The sequence below is a fragment of the Sceloporus undulatus genome, chromosome 2 (genome assembly GCF_019175285.1).
Source record: "Sceloporus undulatus isolate JIND9_A2432 ecotype Alabama chromosome 2, SceUnd_v1.1, whole genome shotgun sequence".
NCBI lineage: Eukaryota > Metazoa > Chordata > Lepidosauria > Squamata > Phrynosomatidae > Sceloporus > Sceloporus undulatus.
Window position 1 is genome coordinate 133574713 of NC_056523.1, and position 22246 is coordinate 133596958.

General features: G+C 39.5%; 1 protein-coding gene across 1 annotated transcript; it reads left to right on the forward strand.

Annotated features, from left to right (window-relative positions):
* Positions 1-284: 284 nt before the first annotated feature.
* DHRS7C (dehydrogenase/reductase 7C) lies at positions 285-18184 on the forward strand. Its single transcript, XM_042454361.1, has 7 exons — positions 285-712; positions 1207-1366; positions 4203-4315; positions 7394-7604; positions 11020-11112; positions 12523-12678; positions 14059-18184. Exons 2-7 carry the CDS (start codon positions 1213-1215, stop codon positions 14265-14267), a joined length of 936 nt encoding a protein of 311 aa, XP_042310295.1. The 5' UTR covers positions 285-712; positions 1207-1212; the 3' UTR covers positions 14268-18184.
* The last annotated feature ends 4062 nt before the right edge of the window (positions 18185-22246 follow it).

Sequence of the window (22246 nt, forward strand, 5' to 3'; positions counted from 1 at the left end):
TAGCACACTAACACAGTCACTGAGGTTTGGACAAATCTCAAAAATAAGGACAATCTGCATAGTAGCCATTTATGTATTTATTTGCATAGTAGCCATTTATGTATTTTTTTTTAAAAAGAAAACAACAAGAATAATACATGCATACATATGTATGTACTTAAAAAAACACACCATATATTACATGTAGAAAACATTAACAACAATTTTCACTGGATTTCCACCAATGAGATACTGTAGATGCCACCACACAATGAGAAATGTGAAGGATTTCACCTTCTAACATTTAGGAAGTGAGCCAAGAATCTCACAATGATTCTGGCACTCTTAGTTAAAAACAAACAAACAAAAAGAGGCTCCAAGAGCAACCTTAGCCTTTATCCAGTCTCCCCTGCAAAAATATAATTAAATAAGTAACTGCAGTATCGTTGTCTCATTCAGTTGGTCTGCTCTTGTGGGCTGTAGAAAGACTTTGAAGCTCTGTGAAACAAAATAGGTCAGGTATGTGGCTCAGGCCACCGATACTATATTTACTTTTTAGAACTCTGTCATGCAGCTTAGCACTATACATAGCCACCTTCGCTCAAGGCAAAAGGCTTCAGTACAGGGGTGCTCTTCCTTTCCAAAAATGCCTACGAGTTTAATTAAACTTCTTGAATAAACCAGTTGGCGGGAGATACCACCTCATCAGCTTGTTGACTGCGTGCAATTCCAAGTAAGTTATTGCTTTGTTACACAACCTCTGGTGGATGTCAAATGGACATATTTTCAGAAGCTTTGATTTTAATTTCTAGTTTGAGTAAACAATATATCATAATTCTTTCCTCTTCTTTTCTTGGATCAGTGATAATGAATTGAGTATTTATCCTGTAACAGTGTTGACTTCAAATCTATTCATAGGATGCTCTAGGTAATAGGGAAAGTAATCCAATACAGTTTCAAATTGGATGTATGTCATACTCTTTTTTTCTCAAGATTTGGATTTATTTGAAAACTGACTTCCCAAAGCACAGAATTTCTTTCTGCAATTCTATAAAGCTCTTTGTATATGGATATATATAGATATATATATATGGGGGATTCTTAGTTTGAAATATTACTAGCTTTCAAGCTTCCTTGTCTTTTATTGTCTTTTTTTGAAATTGTATGTGGCAAAAGTGACTGCAGTGTTGTATCACCTATTTTATTTTATTTTCATTTTCATATCAGGTGAAGATGGGTATCCTGGCTGTCTTAATTCTCCCACTGCTTGTGGTTGTAATCAGTGGGATCGTATATATTTATCGGACAGTTGTTCAGATGATGTCAAAATCTGCTGTGCGGAGTAAAGTTGTAGTGATCACTGATGCTCTGTCTGGTATGGGCAAGGGTAAGTAGATGTAGCAAATTATTAATATCCTACAGTGTGACTGCACAAATAAATACACAAATGCACAAAAACTCACATTCTAGAACTCTGAATGGCTGTGACTGGAGATACCAGATATGTTTTCTGACATGTGAAATATCCAGAATCCCAAGAACCTTAGTGTCCAATAAAAAGGAACAGAACAGGTTTACTAGCATTCATGGTTGTAAATGAAAACAGAAATGCAAGGAGCATTGTTAAGAGGCTAAGAAGCCAATCATTCTGATTAGAAGCCAGGGTATGAAGGGAACAATGCAACTATGGGAACATTAAAAAAACAGGTATGTTTGAGTAGAATAATTTTCAATTATATTATTAGAATCAGAGAATTGGAAGAGAACTTGAAGATCATCCAGTAGTCCATCCCGTTACTCAGTGCAGCCTCTCCATGTGGCTAAGGAAGTGGCTAAGGAAGATGTTCTCCAGATTACTCGCTTTATTTCCATCTATCTATTTTTGGTTGTTTAATTTCCTTTTCTTTTCCACAACACATAATCTATATATTGTTACCTTGGCTTGGGTATTGTTCTCCTGTGGCTTCTGCACTCTTCCCCTTTCATTGCATCTTGAAACCATTTCAAAATTCTGCAGAAACTGAAATGTTAACATTCAGGCTGTAATGTTTGGTCCAAATACCAAACAAATCACATGTTGTGAACATGAGCAACAGAAAAATGTACATTAGCAAATTATACATACATATATGCAAATCAGTCCACCTTGATAAAAAGATTCTGTAACAGAAATTGGGTCTTTTATTGTTGTGAAATGTATAGATTTATTTCTAGTGCCAATTTTTAGCGTATAGCTCATAGACAACATTCACGTCTTACACAAAGCAGAAGTAGTGATAAAAAGTTGCTTTAGATATATTTTAAAAATCTCATCCTTACAACAGTTTCGTGATACAACCAGAGAAATGTGGGCAGGTAGATCCAAAATTAGTTGCAAAGCTGCCTCCCTCAAACCGTAAGTCTGATATGAAATGGAAGATTCTATTTATAGCAAGGTGGCTGTGCTGTAGTGGTGAGATCTAATTGCACATACAGTAACTATCAGGTGGCAGCAAGATGGTATAAATAGAACATTTCTATAATCTATTAGTTATGCACCAGTGCTGAGCTTTAAGTTCTGGGACCAAGAGATGATATGCAGAGGGTTATCGTGCAGCTAAACTGTTTCCTAGCCTTGGGGCTAAGACCTTGAAGAGGTAGCAGTGGTTCAGTTAATAGCTGGGTTTATAGCGACATGGGATATCAGGGGAATGGAAAGTGATTCATACCTCTGGTGGATGGAGTTCTCCATTAGGCCTGCTGCTGCCGCCTGCCAGGCAGGTGGAAAAGAGAGCTGTCAATTGAGAAATCCTCATGGCTCATATGCACCACTTGGCAACTGCAGCTGGGGAGGTGCACAGAGTTATGGAGAGAGATCATTTGCATCAATTTTCTGAAGGCAAGAGATTTGCAGAGCTGTACCAAGACTGAAAGTGAGGCTGCATGTACACTGGAGAACTAATGCAGTTTAACACCGCTTTATCTGCCACGGCTCTAGGATTTGTAGTTTTGTAAGATGTTTAGCCTTCTCTGTCTGAGATCTCTGCTGCCACAACAAATTACAAATCCCAGGATTCCATAGGATGGAACTATGACAGTTAAAGCAGTGTCAAACTGCATTAATTCTGTAGTGTGGCAGCAGCCTCAAGGATGTATCCTGTCATATTTTTAAAAAGAAACAAAACAATGGATGATACCAAGTAGAAAAATATTTTGGAATTTGCTAATTCCATCTGAAGAAATTGTTGCTAGGATCACTCAGTGCAATGACTCATGGGACATTTTTTGGAAGATTAGAGTTGTACTCATTGGCTTTAGAAGTTTTGAGAGTAAAACACACACTTAGGTGTGCACACAGACACACAATCTATAAGAAAATGAATCCCATTTTGGGAGAAAGGTGCAATATAAATCCAGTAAATAAAGAAACTAAGAAAAATGTTGCAGCACTTCCAATAGGAGTACTCCTGTTCAGGCTTCCAGCTAGACAGCCGTGTCCTCCTCCAGAATATTCCTCCTGGCATCTAACATATATCAAACATAATTCAAACCTCTTGCTTTTTGGCCAAAAGGGCTGGGCAAACATTTGATAAGAGCCACACAAATGGGCCCAATGTGTTAAACCAAGCCCTAACAAACTTCAAACATTGGCAATGTTATTCAAAAGTTATCCAAAAGGAAATTAAATTTTAATTAGTGTCATGAAAAATTATGGCTCCAAAGGATGCAATCCACAAACTGTTTAATCTCCTAAATGAAAGGAACTTTTCTAGAGTAAACTGGTTGTGGCTTGTAGTTTGTGGATCTACAACTCCCAGCATTCTTTAGCATTTACTGTGCTGCCTAGACAGGGCTGATATGATGTGCACTCCAATAGCATATGTATGGCTGTATTCTACCCACTCTTACTGTATTGGATGTGGGATGATTTGCTTATTGAAGCATCATGATTTGAGACATGTTTAGATCAGCATCCTTTCTAGTTATTATACCCTGAAGTGTACACAGCACTGTAAAGGAACAGTCTGTAAACAAAGCTGTATGCATATTTATGCAATTTGTGGGTTGTGACCAGAACATATAGATTTCAAGATTCTGGCAAGATTCACTAGTTGAAATATATCCAATAGAGTGTGCGTGCTTGTGTGCGTGTGTGTGCTGTTTGGTGGCAAGAGCGAATTCTCTAACAAGAATACAGCTTCATTAACCTGTATTATTCACTGATTTTTTGTTTTGCTTTGCAGAATGCTCACGTGTATTTCACACAGGTGGAGCCAGGCTAGTTCTCTGTGGTAAACACTTGGACAAGTTAGAAGGTCTCTATGATTCTTTAACCAGTGCAGCTGATCCTACTGCAGTAAGTACTCTGTATAAAGATACAGCTTGAAGATCCATGTAAAGGCAATGAAATTGTCTTGTGTATGTCTCTCTCCATGTGTATAATGGACAAGCAGAGAATATGAATGCAGTCACCCCTCCTTTCTTGCGGACTTAGAATTATAGAATCCCTCATTTCTCGTGGACTTAGAATCTAAGAATTGGAAGAGACCCAAGAGCCAGCCAGTCTAACCCCCTTCCATGCAGGAACTCTCAATCAAAGCATCCCCAACAAATTGCCATCCAACCTCTGTTTAAAGACTTCCAAGGAAGGAGACTCCACCACACTCTGAGGGAGGGTGTTCCACTGTCGAACACACTTAGGGTCCACAGTCTTGAATATTCACGGAGGGGTAACCTCCGTTATTTTCAATGGGACACACACACTCCGCGGCACACCCCTGTGCACATTCATGGGCACATGCGTCTTTCAAGCCTATGGGGTTAGGTCTCCATTGTTGCAGAGGGGTCTGGAACGGATCCCCCATGAAAACGGAGGGCTGTATGTATATTTTTAATAAGAATTTTATATAGACTTTCTTTTCTGACCAGCTTACAGTTCGGGGCCAGCTCTACCATTAGACAAGATGATGTGGCTTCCTAAGGTGGTAGATCCCCAGCTGTTCCTCCATGGCTCAGACTAGCCCAGCCCCACTTCCACAAGAAAACAGTTAGTGCTTGTTGCTGGCCTTGGCTGCTTGGCTGTCTTTCCTAGTCATCTTCTCTCCATATGTTACAGGTGGCATAGTCAGAAGTAGGTCTTCTACCTCGGGAAGTAGGTCAAGAAGCTGCAAGGCCAGACTACCCACTGGACAGCAACCCTTTAATAATAATAATATAATAATAATAATAATAATTTATTTGTATCTTGCCCAATCAACGAGGAATCCGGGCGGCTAGCAACAGTGGAAGTACAATAAAAATACAATAAAAACAAATGAATTCCTTCCCAGTCTCCCAACTACTGTATATAAAGCAGACAATATCAATACAGTGGCAACCAATAGGAAAACATAAGAATGTTATAAATCAAACAAGGTTCATAAAAAACCTTTCCCCAACCCCTCAGCACAAGTTCACATCAAAACAATATTAAGCAAATTAAATATAAATAATATATGATAAAAAACATAGAAATAACAATTTCAGTATGTCAAAAATCATAATCTATATAACATAATAAACATCAAAAACTACAGTTTAACACAATTAATTAAAAAAACACACACAATTATAACAGATCAAAGTTCAAAGTAGGCAAAAACAGGTGCGTCCTCTTCTCCTCTCCCGAGCGAGGGACTGATGGGAGATAACTGATGTTATCAGGCAGGAAGCAGTCCCAGGAATCTGTGGTCCTCACAAACACTGGCAGGTTGGGTGTTCTGAGGAAGAGACACAGAGAGTTTTTAAAGCTACCATGCTCCTCCTCTGCTAGTTCACAGCTGGTCATGTATCAATGTGGTCATGATTCAAGCTAGTACCATTGCTGCTGCCTTCCAGCATTGTTTGAGTGCACTGTGGGCAGCACCAGAGAGGATGGTGACAGAGGTGTGTGCGCCAATCAGCCTACTCTGTACCCCCTAAGCTAACTCATGGCCTTCAGGTCTGGTGGAGCATGCTGTCTCATTCAGAGGCAGCAAAAGATGTTATTCTGGGCAGAGCTTGTGGGGGGGGGGGGAGTCCTTTTTAGACTACAGCTCGCAAAATTTCCCAGTAGCTTTCCAGGAACTGCTGTAATTTTTTTCCATATACTGTACTGATTAGTGGTAAGAACTTCAAGATTCCTAACAGGATAGAAATTGCAAGGAATTTCAACTGAGATAAGAGATGTAAATTATGTTAAGAAATAAAGGACAGAAGAAATTATAGCTAGAAGATGAGTAAAGGGTATCTAAGCTATTGTACTGAGGACAGCAGCAACCAAGTATAATAAAACTCATATGCAAATGAAGAAAGAAATTTTGAAAAAATAGGGTTATGATCTTCGAAATCTAACACTGTGCCTTAAGTAGGGAACATGTACAATTAAGGCACAACATAGAAAAACTCTTAGTAGCAAAACAAGTCAATAGACCACATATTTGAAGACTAAGGTGTGTAAAATGAAGATATAGGGGTGTCATATGATGTCTAAAAAACAAACAAACAAACCTTGGGTGAGACATACATCAGCACAACTGTGCACACTTTCTACAACAGTGTGCAACAAAATAATTTTAACACTAGGACAAAACATACTTTGCAAGCATTTTAAATCAGGGCTGTTGTTGTGTTTTGATGCTATGGGTGTTGTTACTTTATCTCTTATGTTTGCCTTGCCTCTTTCTGACCTTTAAGGCCCTGCTACTTTGCTTTTATATTACATTATGGACATGTTGTTTTTATAAATTGTGTTTTTATTCTAGTATAGCACCACTGAATCTGTCAGGAGGAAAGGGAGTATAGAAATATTTTGAATGAAATCAAAGGAATGATACAGTCTTTTTGTAAAGAGTTAGCTTTCACAATGAACATTTTGTTGATGCAAATAAACTCAGGCAGTCATTCCTGGATATGATTAAAGTGGACATGAAAAGTGACAACTGGGCAGTCTTGTGTAGAGACAGCAGAAGTGCCCAAAATTCCTGGAAAAAGCAGCACTTTAGTCAAAGGATCTACAGGTACTGCGAATTTCTTGGATTGTACAGTAGTTTTCAGTAATGTCCACATGAAGTAATCCCTAAATTCAGTTTACATCAGGTGTGGGGGCAGCATGTAGTCCTCCAGATGACGTTGGACTACAAAACTCAACATCTTTCAATACTCTCTATAGCAGGTAGGCTACATGTTTATCCTACCCTGGTTTAATTACTTTGCAGTGATCTAGTAAATTCTAGTTAGTATGTTGTGTGTAATGTGGGCAGTTGGTTGCTATTATATGTTCCTCTGCAGGGTACTTGCAACTCAGGAGGTTGTTCACCATTTTTCCCTTCAAAAATATGTAAACACAGCTCTGACTTACAAGTATGGCATACAATAGTAAAAAGGTATTGCAGTAACCAAGTATTTTATTTTGTAGACATTTACACCGAAGCTTGTCCTACTAGATCTTTCTGATGTAAACTGTATCCAAGATGTGGCTAAAGAAATCTTAGATTGCTATGGATGTGTGGATATACTCATCAACAATGCTAGCACTAAGTTGAAGGGAACAGTACAGAATATCTCACTGGAACTTGACAAAAAGATTATGGATGCCAACTATTTTGGGCCTATAACACTCACCAAAGGTATCTGGAACTATGCTTCCTGTTATTTCTCTTGAAAGATGGAACATTGGATGGGTCACAATTTTGCTGTTTACTCTCTTGGGGAGGGGGGTGTTTGGTACATTTTAGGCATATCTACACTATTTACTAATACACTAAAATTGTATTAGTTTATCTGCATTTGTTGCAGGTTTCCCCAAGTACAGTATCCTGGGAATTGTACAGGTTGAAGCTCACTCTCCAGAAATGCTTGAGAACAAAAGTGCTTTGGATTTTGGATTTTATTTATTTTGGAAAACCTGTATTTGCATATATGTATATAACAAAATACCTTGGAGGTGGGACCCAAGTCTAAACACAAAATTCATTTATGTTTCTTATATACCTCATACACATAGCCTGAAAGTAATTTAATACAATATTTTAAATAATTTTGTGCATGAAAAAAAAGTTTGTGTATGTTGAGCCATCAGAAAGCAAAAGTGTCACTGTCTTGGCCACCCATGAAAAACTTTTAGTGTTTGGAATATTTTGGATTTTGGAATTCTGGATGAGACTCAACCTGTACTTTGAAGACACTAGTGAACATTCTCTGTAAGTGATCAGTATCTTCCTGAATGTTATCAATAGAGCAATATTCCACTAATGGTTACTGTGTCTTATAATGGGTGTCAATTGTCCAGTTTTGCTTGTGTTCCATTAAAATCAATGGAAATTAAATATGTTCAGTATCAGCTGAACTCATTGACTATTAGTACTACATGGGATGTGCTTCCACTCAGCCAAATCTTGGATTTCTGTATGAAGATTTGGATATGGATCTGACTTGAATCAGGTAGCCTTTAATGTGGCCTAAACTAAAGTGAGCCATTTACCAAATTCCCCAAACAGGGCCTTAACTGAACCAGAGCAATTAGCTTGAGCTCTGCAGCTTACTGGGTACATCATGTGAAAGGCTGCAAGTGGGCTTCTTCCGCCGAGAGCCCACCACTGTTTTCACAGACCTCTGGAAGTTGGAACTAGCAATTCTGTGGCCAAGCTAGCCAGGTCTCTCTTGTGGAGTGTAGGTTTTACTCCAGTCCTGTTGGGGACACTATGAATGGATCCACCCATGTTCCTCTGGCAGTCTGGCTTTGAATTCCTCCCCACCTACCACCCTCTGTTTCAGGCCTGCATTTAAACAATAATTGAGAAGCACCAGCACACTAGGCATTGTGAAATACAGAGGTGGCAAAAGCTTGTGATCTGCAACAGGTAAACAAAATTTTGTTTCCACTGAGGAATATATCCCAGGAAAAAGCAGTTGCTGTTCACATTTCACCCTGGTAGTAGCTAGCTTCAATTTCAGAGCTCTCTTTCACTCAAGTTATTTAAACAGAACCTGGATAACAATACAGGAGAGTCAGTCTAGTGGCAAAATACCTACCCTGAGCAGTGGCCCATGAAGAGGTCTGGCAAGGTCCTTTTCAACTGTATGGCTGCATCCGCACTGCAGAAACAATCTAGGTTGACACCACTTTAACTCCCATGGCTCAATGTTAGGGAATTCTGGGAACTGTAGTTCTATGAGACATTAGGAACCATCCCCCCCCCCAATTATGGGCATGGGAAGGGGCCACTCAGGGCTGCACAAGTCTGAGAAAAAATGCATTTTACCGCACCTCAAAGTGTCCTCTGACTGAAGCAAAGGACACGCCTCAGTCCTGAATGGGAATGGCTTGGCACCAGGTGACAAAATGGGGCCATTTTGAAGACACTTTGAGATGCAGTAAAATGCGTTTTTTCTCAGACTCTCATGGCCCCCAGCATCCCCTTCCCATGCCCAAAACCGGGGGGGGGGGGATGGGTCTGATAAGGTCCTTAGCCTTCTCTGTCAGAAAGTTCTGGTGCCACAACAAACTACAATTCCCAGAATTACATGTTACTGAGCCCTGTCAGTTAAAGTGGTGTCAAACTGGATTATTTCTGTGGTGCGGATGCAGCCATAGATCTGTTTCTGTCTACACTTTGCTGTTATTCCTTGTCCTGCAGGTACTTACTTCTAGTCTACTGCATTTTTTCTCAGTCCTTATCTGTTTAATGACATGCCACTAATGTTTATCTGCTGTGTGCTATGAGTTGATGTCTTACTAAAATCCCTGAGTCAGGTGGACAGTGTTTAGTTGGAAGTCTAGCACTCAGTGAAACCCACAGTACACTGGATTGATCCCCAGAGTTTCTTCATTAGTTTTCAGCTATCAGCTCTTCTACCACTGTGCCCTATTTGAGAGGTTCTGGCAAGCCACTAAAGAATAGCACAAGATTCTAGTATAAATGTAACTACGACCCACCATTTTTTGTGGGCAATTGCTTCAGAAAAAAACCCACACAGAATAACTGCAGTGTCTTAAGATTCATTTTAATATGACTTCTTTTGTCTGAAAGCATCCCATGTTCCCTTGTAGAGTACAAACAACTCAGCAATGTCCTTCTCTAAGGAGAACATGGTGTGTTTTCAGGCTGATGGACACATATACATAGAATTGCACAACTAACTGCCTACAGCTTTTAAAGATGTTATTCAAAATATGCATGCAAATGGTTAATTCAGATCTCCACAGAGAATCTGAACTCTTGTAAAACATCCACAGTCCTCATGCAAAAAGGCAGAAATATGCAACAGAATAAGAAGACAAACTGTAGTACACTGATACAGAAATATGCTTTGCAGGCAGAAAGTCCCAGGTTTAATTCCTGCATGATCTCTTAAAAGATTAGGGAGTAGTTAAAATGAGCCTGAGGCTGTGGAGAGGAGTTTATAGAGATGATACTGGTCTAGATGGGAAAATATTCAGTTTGGCTATAACTTGTAATTGGCTGCTTAATAATAATAAAATTGGAAATTGAAAAATAGCCTGTAGTTTTAAGGCAGTTTCCTTTGTTACACCTCCATCGGCTCTAGCAAGGCAATTTTTCTGTTCTTATGCCACTTTTGTTCCCTCCCTCCCACTTGTGATTTTGTTTATCAAGTGTATATTTCATGTGCAGCTTGTGGACCAAGCAGAGAGCTTCATCCTTCCACCATTCTGGATGAGCCATTTCCCTCTCTCCTGAATCCATGAGCCACCACTGATAAATTGCAAACCTTTGAGGACAGGATAGAAATAGAGTACTGTTTTGGCACTGAATACAATTTTAAAGGTAAACAAAGTGGCAGTGCCAGTCCATTACTAACTGTTCAAGGTATTGGGCTAGCTGTATTTCTGGATTCTTTGGTCTGTGTAGTTCTGTGATACTATCCTCAATGATCTATAAAACCTTAACTGTTATGGAGGCAATGAAAAGAAAGGAGGGAGACTAGAGTTAAATAAGATATACCCTTTCCTCTGGTAGCTGAAACTCATACCATTTGCTTTCTTCCATCTTCTCCTCAAACCCTACCCCCACCCCACCCCAGCTCTTATTCCCAACATGATCTCCAGGAGAACCGGTCAAGTTATATTAGTCAACAACATCCAGGGGAAAGTAGGAGTCCCTTTCCGTGCTGCCTGTAAGTTTACAAAAATAGTAGCTATACAGTATGGACTGCTTAATATGGTTACAAATGGTTTTCACAAATCCACTCTGTTTAAGTCTTAGACTCTTTGAAGAAAAGCAGGTCCCATCTCAGCCACATGCCACAACATAAATATTTATCAGATGTCAAAAACTGGCATTACTGTGGTACATTGCATGAAATAGTAATGTGGTGAATTGAGTTTAGATTTGTAGGAGGGTCTGTCTGCATCTCAGATGAAGCATGGGAAGATAACTTACTGTCTGTTGTTACTGTTAGGGTTGTTACTGCTGATGGTTTCAGGCCTCAGCTGGGCTTTATACTAAAATTAAAAAGTTTATGTTCCTCCTAAGAGCCTGTGTCTGTTGTTAGTGGAAGCCAAAGAACAGACTGAATCTCTGATACAACACTGACAAATATAGCTATTGGTCAAGTATTGCCTTAAGTATTTTCAGCATAATATGCCACTGATAGGCTAACAGAAACATTTGGATGCATTCATAACATAACAGAAACCAGGGTTCAAAGGAACCTTGGCCTGTCATGATGAATACATAGTATGCTAAGCAGTAGCACCTTTGAAACTAATTGAGTGAATAAAGTTGTAGCATACGTTTTCGTAGACTTGATCTACTTTTTCACATGCAATCAAGTCTTCAAAAACTTATTCTACAACTTTTTTCACTCAGTCCTAAAGATGCTACAAGATCTTTTTGCATGCTCTTCCAGATTAATACAGCTATGTCTCTGAATTCTACCCCCATGGAAATTATTGTGCTAGTGCAGCAGCGGTTAAACAAAGTACACAGTTTTACTCCATGGTTGGTTTACCATCAGCTGCCTGCATAATAGCACAAGCCCTGGATGCTTTCTTTGGTTTGCTGTAAGGGAACATGCTAGATATGGGAAGCTGCCCACTGCCAGACAACTGAAACCCAAATACAGAATGAAGCTATGATTTGGCAAGCTTCTTCTGGGCAAGTGGAAGAAAAGAATCAGCATGTACTAGCATGCTATTCGTGTGGTATCCTGGTTTCTTATGCCATATGAATACACATATTGTAAAATTTTAATTTCTGAAAATGTTGCAAGATAAAGTTTTTGGAGGATCATGGGAGGGGGAAGGCTCATTGTAAAATGGGATGGGGTTTGGTTTTTGTTTGTTTGTTTTTTTAAATAATAATAGGGTGCTCTACAAGACACATATTTTATACTCTGGGGTTGAAATTAGCTGTATTTATTAAAAGATTAAAAGACTCCTAGGAACCTTCACATCTATTTTTAAGTATATGGAAAGAGGTGAAGCCCAAGTGTTAGAAGAAGACTAAGAGGTCAACATAGCTCTGCCTGTAAGTCCATCTATCCATCCTATTGTCAATAATGCTGTCTCTGTTTTGCTCCTAGATGCTGCTTCAAAGCATGCTGCTCTGGGGTTCTTTGACTGCTTGAGGGCAGAGCTGCAGGAGTTTGGTGTTTGTGTCAGTACTGTGACTCCAAGTTTCATATGTTCATACAATGCTCAGCCACAACCTAGCAACTTGGAATCCTCCATATGGAAATGTAAGAGAATAGCATGGGGATGAAGGAGCTTGGGACAAGAGGAAAGACCAGAAGGATCATAGAGGCAAAGGAGTAGTGAAGCTGGCATAAAAAGGAAATAGAGGAGGCACATCATAGGGGTCCTTCCTGTCCAAGGAGTGGGAAGAGACTGAAAAGACTCTCCATTAGGATAGTGGGCTATAGTTTACTACATATACGCTATAGAGCTTATCATGCCACATGTGGGAGCAGCTGCAATTCAGCAACATTGTGGACTATGTATTTCCCATCCATGCTTTAGTAGAAAGATTATAGCCCTCTTGATATCGTTGAACCGCAGCTGCTCTCATTCCTCATGACTGGCTAAGATGGCAAGGGCTAATCCAAGCTATAGTCTTACAATAACTGAAGGGTGATATGTTCTTCACTTCTGTTCTACATCATGCAGTATCATCAACTTGTGATGCGACCAAGGAATTAGTAGCAATATTTTTTCAGGGACTTAGATGTCATATGGTCAACCTATAAAGGAGTACTGTTTTCTGTCCTGCCCTGGTGGGTTTGGGCAAATGGACAGCTGTTGTAAGCACAATTGTTTTGAGCTTCATTGCTCACACTGGATGATAGCTCTGTATAAAGCAATTGCTGTCTCTACCATAAATGGTGAGAGAAAATACATCCTATATTTCTAGAATGTGTCTATTCTTACAAAAAATATTGTAATCCTTTAAAATAAGCAAAAATGTTTGTGGTTGCCGGTTCTTATTCAGTAATTCCTCGCCATTATAAAATTGTTTCCATACTGATTTTATTTTATTTTAAAATCTATTTTATTGTAAATGCTATGGGGTTCCCCTTACCAGCTCAGTCACCAATATCATATCCACCAACATTTCACAGATAAAAATTAGAACATGTGTGGCTAAGCAACACTGGGGTACAGTCAAGATGGTAAACGTTACTAATGAAGACAAACAGATAAGCTAGGAGAGGCTGCAGCAATTTGCTTTTGTCTAACCATATTGGGGAGGGCATGATTCCATCCCTCCTCTCATCTCTGTGCTCCTGAGTTAACTGAGTACAAACTCCTTTTGCACTTTGAACTCAGCAGCAATTGTAGTAAGCTGAGAACAAAGGGGGAAGGGGAAAACAACAGAAAGAAACTGGGACATTTTAAAAGCAGATGAAAAATTTGAATGACAGAGGAGTAATCAGGACTGTCCCTCTCAAATTGTGACAGTTGGAAAGTATGTGATGTTAACTTTTCAAAATAATCCCTTAGATAATTGTCTAGAGACTAAAAACTACTTGTGGTCAGTTTTGATAAGATAAAAGGACAAAAGGCAACAGTGGGTGGATGGAGCACGTGCTTTAATATTTTCTTCTCTGTCTGTTTTGCAGTTCTTTGCAGAAAACTGGCCTACGGTGTCCACCCAGTTGAAGTGGCAGATGAAATTCTGAGAACAGTGAACAGGAAGAAACAAGAAGTGTTCATGGCAAATCCTATTGCAAAGGCAGCTGTTTACATACGCACATTCTTTCCAGAGTTATTTTTTGCTGTTGTGGCTGCAGGAGTTAAAGAAAAACAGAAAATGGAAGATGAAAAATGATTGCATCTAGTCCATCAATCTTGGCAATAGGGTTGCCAGAAGCTTTTTATTTTATGGGTGGAACTATTGACAAGCTCAAGGTGGGGAAAGATGATAGAGCCCCAGAAGAAATGGCAAAACATTTCTGAAGATTTGGAGGCAGTGGAGTTGGGAAAGTTATTGCACTCCTGGACTACAATCCCCAGGGTGTTTTATGAACCATCAGAAATCTTGGGGTGTTGCTTGGTTTCCTAGGAATTACAGTTAGCAGACAGTTAACAGAAGGTATAAATCAGCAAAGAGGATATATGCTCAGTATGTTGGCTGTTGTGCTCAGAACAGTTATAGGGAAAGACCTAAATGTGTGTCTGCATGTGCCTTCAAGTATATAGACCACAGCACCTAGTATTCATTGGTGTTCTCCCAGTTCAAGTACTAGGGCTGATTCTGCTTAGCTTCAAAGCTCAGACAGGATCTGGTGCCTTTAGGGTATTTAGGTTCCTCAGAGACCTATATAGATGTGGATAAAATGGGGAGACTGAAGTACCATTAGGAATTTGAGAAATGGAGACTGGAGAAGAGATGGAGTGTCTGGAATGAGTGTATGGTGTTTGATGACAAAGTGTTGTTGGGCTCAAAACAGAGATGGAGAGAAGATTCTCAAGGGAAGGAGAAGAGAAGTGGCATGGAAATATATGATATTTTGGTGGTTTAGTGCAGGTATCCACATGATTATTATGAGAGTCTCTAGCATGTTTTTAGCCAGAATACCTGGGGGGAGCATTACGTCAGGTAGTGGGAATGCACCAGGACTTTGGTGGGGGCCATTTTTCCTTTGCCAACTGGCCAAGAACCATACACCAAATGAGGGCAGGAATTGTGTGAAATTATTATGTTACCCCCCCCCAAACAATATTTATTATAATATTCATTTTCATTGTTATAGGAAATACTGTTCATCATTGCTCCCCAACCAACTCCAATTGTTTTATTTTCTTATATTTACTTTATATTTATAATTCTCCCTACCTCAGGAGATATTTTTCAGCCACCCCAATCCACTCAGAGTAATTTAACTGTAAGTACTTGTTATTAAGAGCATTCATTAAAGGTCAGTTAATCAGGAGAATCACATCACGAACTTTAAATTCACTTTTATTTATTTATTTTTAAACCTTTTTAATGACTTCACTCACTTGGCCTTTTAGACTTGGGGCCAAAACAGACTTCAGAAATAATCCAGTTTGAGATTGCTTTAACTGCTCTGGCTGAACGCTAGGGAATTATGGGAACTGTATTTTAGTGAGGCATTAAGACTTCTTTAGTTTTTTGTGGGTTTTTCAGGCTATGTGGCCATGTTCCAGACATTTCGCCAGCATCTGTGGCTGGCATCTTCAGAGACTTCTTTGTTAGAGAACTCTGTTGCCATAACAAACTACAGTTCCTAAAATCCCCTAGCACTAAACCAGGGCAGTTAAAGCAGTCTCAAGGTGGATTATTTCTGCAGTCTTTTGGCCCTTGGTGACTTTCTAATGTCTAGTAAGAGAGCTATAAGAATTGGAGGTAAAGGAGAGCTTTGAAAAGCCCCCAAAATGACTTTTAAAATACATTTTAATTTATTGCAGCAAAACTCAGTTCACTCTATAAGGAAGCTTTTGTTGTGATTTGTAGTGGTTTGGTAATGGTAGTCAGTGGTTTGTTACTAGTTTTAGATGACAAACCATGGTGTTGATTCAGTTTGATTATCCGATGAGAGCAATAGTAGAAAATATAACTCAGTAGGCACAGAGGTCAGAGGTGTCTACTGACAATGGAAAACTAATTCACAGACTGGGTCACCCAACCACAATCAGTGGCTCAAATTATGAAGGAAAAGGAAGGATGCTCCCCAAATGAAATCTACAAGGCCCACCTCTTACTTTTATAAAAAAGGAAACGTATTAGGTATAGTGCCTCATGTAGCCAGTGTGAAGTGGGGAAAAAACACCATGTTTCATTAGTATAATTTAAAGTGAGGGAATCCTGTCAAGCTGTACCATGTTATGGACAGAATTCAAAGACATAGCATGTCAGAGTGTAGCATTATGCAAAGGAGTCCTTGAGACTGAGAAGTTTTTGTAGCATAAGGTTTCATAGGCCGTGTTTGCTTTATCAGATGCATGGTGCCTATGGACACCACATATATGGCAGTGCCTATGAACAGATATTTATGCGAACAGTAGTTGAAATGCAAAACCTGTGAGTATGATGATGGGGTGGCAAGCTGAGGTTTAACTAGGGTCTAAAACACACTGGAGAAATAATCCAGTTTGAGACCAGTTTAGCTGCCCTGGCTTAATGCTAGGGAATTCTGGAACTGTAGTTTTGTGAGACATTTAGCTTTCTCAATCAGAGAATTCTGGTGCCACAATAAACTATAGCTCCCAGGATTCCCTACCACTGAGCCAGGGCAGTTAAACAGTCTGGATTATTTCTGCAGTGTGTTTTGGACCTTTGACTGTAGAGATTAGTTAGGGGACAAAAGTGGGGGAAAGTATTTTGTATAAAGCCAAGAGGCAGGAGGTTTTGGACTGTTATATGATACTAGCTTGGACCAAGAAAAGAAACGTGATAAATAGGATATGAGCGCCTACTTGTGGCTGGGATGTTAATTACTGTTATAATATGTACAGTGTGTCAGGGAACCATTGTCCGACTGCCTATAGGCTGGAGTTTGGGGATTATCCTCCAACGCTTCACAAATGGAAACTGGGACACATATGGCCAAGCAACCGCAGTGTGGTCAAGATGGCAAAAATTATTAATGAGGGAGAACATACAAGGAGGGGCTGATGCAATTTGCTTTTGTAAACTGACTAAGGAGGGCAAGATTCTGCCTCCCCTTCCCCTTACTGAATTAACTGAGTGCAAATTACTTTTGCCCTTTGAACTCAGTTTGCAGCAGCTGAACTAAGCCAGAGGACAAAAAGGGAAAGTGGGAAGAGAAGAGAGAAACTGGGACGTTTTTAAAAGCAACTGGAGAAGTGAGACAACAAAGAATTAATTGGCACTATCCCTATCAAATCAAGAGAGTATGGAAGGGCGCCCAAAACTTTTTTAAAAAACTATTTTCCTCTCCTTCCCTTCAATGGAGGGTCCTAGACAAAGGAAATTGGCCCATGGGCTCTCTGAAGTTGCCCATTTCTGCCACAGGAGAAAGACTTTAAGTACATAAATAATAAATCCTATTATTATTATTATTACATATTGATGCAACAGGAATCTGAGAGGTGTTGGAACAGACATGCATTACATGTAACGTGAAGGAAAGAGGAGTAAATGCATTCTTTATGGAAATGTTTACATGCATGTGCAAGGAGAGTGGCTTAAGTAAAAGATGGCTGTTGTTAGGCTTGTTTACTAGAGAAAGTCCAGGTGTTGGTGTCCAAATGGTAGACATGATGAAGGAATAGTTGTTACCCTTTCTCTATCCAAGTGAAGGTATGGGACTAGGGTTGCCAGAGTGAAGGGCTGGATCTAAGGTTGTCTGTTTTTTTAACAGCTGTACAAAAGAGGGTAATTCAACTTGTGTTCAACACCTGTTCAAATTCTCTCTTCAATGTGGTCATTAAAGGGGCAGGAAGCATTGCCAGTTTTCACTCTGGCAACCCTAGATGGGACATGCACCTTCAAAACCTTCCCTGACTCCACTGCCTCTTCATCTACTTCCCCTGGGTTCATTAGCTACAAATTATAGTAGATATTGCTACCTTCTGAAAGAATCTTCCACCTCTTAAGAACACAGTCACATTCACTACTGTAGGCAAACATGGAAGAAAACTCTTATGTACCATGATTAAAATTTGAGAGAATATGTTGATTGTGTTGCCCTTTCTTCTAGATTTCACAATCAGCAACCCTGCCCTGAAGAGAGATAAATAAAACACTTGTTTCAATTATGTACATTTCTGTTTTCTGTTAATATCTGAAGATGGTGGGAAGAGGATCCGTATTTTTTGCACATCAGAGGTTACACCATACAATGTCAGGAATATGGAGCATTTTTTCCTTCTGCTGGAAATGTTTCAAAACTGTCTTTCACTTTACTTCCTTTTTGCCATATACAGTGGCCCTTAGTATCCACTGGGATTTGGTTCCAGGATCCACCATGGACACTAAAATCTGTGGATGCTCAAGTCCCATTAAATACATTGGAGTAGTAAAATACTGTCCCTTATATAAAATGCCAAAATCAAAGTTTGCTTTTTGGAATTATATTTCTGAGGATATTTTCGAGCCATGGATGGTTGAATCCATGGATAAAGAATCTGGATAAAAAGGTCAGACTGTACATTATTGGCAACCATTCATCTATATTTGAAAAAGTGGCAAGAGATGCCTGTTGACACCATTTGGTTGTTCACAAATCTTATCATTGTTGGTCTCGAACCTTTTTGAAGGGAAACCATCTGAAAAGGACAAACCACATGGAGGGCTTAGTTTTTTACCATGACCTGCAAGTCTGTCTTAGCAACAATATCATGGCTGCATCTTGTACATTCCTCCTGGTGAGGTGGCAGAGAATGGAAAGTAATGGATTTGAAATCTATGCTGTGCGAACATGAATTTGAATTCTATCTTCATTGGGTTTTTTTACCTGTGTGGTGTTTCTCTTCGGAAAATCCCATCACTGCAACCAAGTGTGTGGTTTCTGTCCCTTAATCCACCAAATGAGAAGACTTTGATAATTTTCACTGCAATTGCCAAGAATGAGGGCTTTCTCTGATCCCCGCCTCTCCCAATATTTTAAGGACTACATCCTGTCCCACCCGTGGGATCATCAAATGTGTGGACTTTCTAGATGCCCCCAAGAGTCCTGTGAGATTTTATGCAACTTCTATCCCACTTGACACCATCCCTCTTTATTCACCTTGTCTGAATCCAGACTTTCTGATAGTGGAGGCCAACTGTATGAAATCAAAAATAATACTTTGTTAACAGAAGCTGAACATGACAAAGCAGATTAATCATTTAATATATTTAAAACACCACACGTTCATTCCTAAACCTGACTAAATAACTCTCAACCCCACAAACCTCACTAACTAACCACTATCCCCGCTGTCATCTGTCATTCACCAACTGTCATTCACAGCCTTATTCAGATCACCTCATTCTACTAATCACTCATCCTCAGCATTTCATTCTGTCACCCCTCACAACAGCTCCTTACCTTATTATCTACTATGCATCTAGTAAATTAAACAACATTTCTGTGCTGTCATGGGTTTATAATTGAAAATGTTTGATTTACGAATTGTACATTAGAATATGAGATAAGGAGCTGTTGGTAGGGGAAGAATGGACTGCCAACATGCATATTGATTGGTGGGATGCTTGATATTTGCATAGCGCTGGTGAATGTCAATTGGTGAATAACAGTTGGGAGTTCAGTTTGAACTGGGGAGTTTCAGTTAGCCTAGGGTTTGAGAAGAATGCAGTGAGAAAAGAGCTTGAAAGGGTTTGAGTCAGACTAGGGTTAGTGTGAAAGAAGGAAGTTTGAGCTGAGTGAGTGATAAGTGTCTGAAGTAGCTTGAGATGAGGGAAGGGGAGAAAGAGAAAATGTGTTTTAAATGTAATAAATAAATAAACTCTGTGTTATGTTTAACTCCTGTAAATAAAGATTTGTTGTTTGCAGGTGCTTTAATAAAGCTTTGTCTTCTGGAAATGCTACCTATCTGAGAGTCTGGACACACAAGGTGTTTGTGGTGGCAGCAGTGAATATAAAGGTGCTGATATCCACTGAGGATAGAAGTTGCATAACTCCTCAAAGGCACCTTGAGGGCATTTAGATGGTCTTCAAAGTTGGCGTTATACAGGTGGGACTGTAGGAAGTCCTTAAATGGCAGCAGAGGTGGGAATCGAGGAAAGCCTTCACCTTTGATGGGCTAAAGTGTCTTCACAGATGATGGGCTAAAGAATAGAAATCCAACATTTGGCTCCAGTAGTGAGATTGCCTGAGAAGAATCCTCGTAGTTGTTGGCATTGTTGTGATTGCCCAAATGTAAACCCTACAGTAGGTTGGATAAGGGTTGGTAAACCCCCACATTTGGTGACCACAGCAGGGGGATAAAAGGCAAAACCCTCATACAAAGGCTGGAAACTTGACATTTGGGGGCTGCTGTGGAAACCCCACAATTTCCCATCACCATTCCATGGCATCACAACTTCACACAGCAGGCTCCCAAGGGACAACAGGGCTGACCTGAAACAGAGACCTACCTGGTCCATGGCCTCATGCTTCCCTCCTCTCTCTTGGCAGAGTTCTTCCATTAGTTTTCATCAAATGTTCCTTTTGGGAGGAAGATTTTGAACAGGTAAAGCCAGTAGGAGTTGGAGAAGGTAAGATCCTACCAGGCAGTGGGCTGCCTTCCCTGTTGCTTTCTTGCTTTCCTCTTTGCAACTAGCTGAAATGTCTTTGGGTAACCAACCATCTAAGGAATGCAGTGGCTTAGTGGTTAAGATGGCAATTCTGACAATTGGGAGGTTGGCAGTTTGAGGCCCGAGTGCTGCATGATGGGTTGGGCTACTGTCACTAGTCCCTGCCGAAATAGCAGTTCGAAAGCATGGAGATGCAAGCAGATCAATAGGTACCACTTTGGTGGGAAGGTAACAGCATTTGGTGCAATCATGTTGGCCACATGACCACCAGAGCAGCTGGCTCCTCGGCTTAGTAACGAAGATGAGCACCGTCAGTTACAACTAGACACTCATGTAAAGGAACTACCTTTACCTTTACCCAACCATCTTACCCTTTGGTCTTCTGATCGCTTTACCAGTATCCCAGTAAAGCCAAAATGGCTTCCTGCTCACTTTACCATTACTGTTGTCTGGCCTGGGCTAGACTGAATTTGTTATTGCTAAGGAGAATTTCTGGGAGAGAAAGGATTGTGGGGCATGGGGTGAGTTCTCTGCTTCCAACAATGTCTGTTTTGAGGATGGATGTATTACTTGGGCAATGGTGGTGGGCAGTGACGTTAAGATCTGTTAGGCATAGGATAAAAACCAAGAGTTAAGTATAAAAATTAAAGTGTAAGGGTTAAAGTGGGTTAAGAATCCTGGATACCTGGTGGATTAATGGGAAAATATATGTTTAAAGAGAATGAGATTTGGATTATATTAGGATGATAAAGACAATAATTGTAAAATGAATTTGTATAAAATAAACAGTTGCTTTACAAGATCCTAATCATAATTTATGGTTAGATAATGGATTTGGATTGTGTTATGATCATAACATTTTTTTTACAAAATGATGCATAGTTGCTTTAGAATGTTCTAATAATAACATGTGGATGGATAATGGAAATAGATGTGGAATTAATGGGAAAATATGGGTTCAAAAAGACAATGGATATAAAATGATTTTTTGTTAAATAATGTATACTTTAGAATATTTTAATAATAACATATGGAGGGACAATGGAAATATATGGGATTAAAGGGATTGAGTTTTGGATTATGTTATAATTAAAAGGATGTATTGTTGTTATAAAATATTAGAAAATTATATAGAAAATAAAAAGAGACAGTAGATGTTTATGGGAAATGGGGGTAGAGATGCTAATTATTAGATGAGTTAGATTTTATGGGGTGCAATTTTAGTTTCCCAGGGTGTTAACCCTTTTAAGGGGAAACAAAAATATGCAAATATGAAAGTTAAACTTGTTAAGAGTTCAGCTTTCATCAGCAGAAACAGCAAAAGTGTGGGTCAGACTATTCTAAATCTGCCTTCCTAAAAACAAAGACTAACTCAAAGAATAACAAACATGTAGTTTGTAGTTTAAAAACGAACAATAATGGCTTTAATAAATAGTTACATAAAATAACTAAAACCTAATCTAACTGGAGATGGTTTGGGTAAAGAGTGATAAATGTCACCATCTTCAGATAGCAGGAAGAAACTGTAAGTGAATGCTTGAAGCAGTTTAGAATCTTCAGAGAGAGCTGTTAAACTGCCT

Coding starts and splice junctions, on each gene's coding strand:
- DHRS7C (XM_042454361.1), top strand. CDS start 1,213: ATGGGTATCCTGGCTGTCTTAATTCTCCCACTGCTTGTGGTTGTAATC. Junction 1,367..4,202: donor TCTGTCTGGTATGGGCAAGG/GTAAGTAGATGT, acceptor TTTGCTTTGCAG/AATGCTCACGTGTATTTCAC. Junction 11,113..12,522: donor AGTCCCTTTCCGTGCTGCCT/GTAAGTTTACAA, acceptor TTTTGCTCCTAG/ATGCTGCTTCAAAGCATGCT.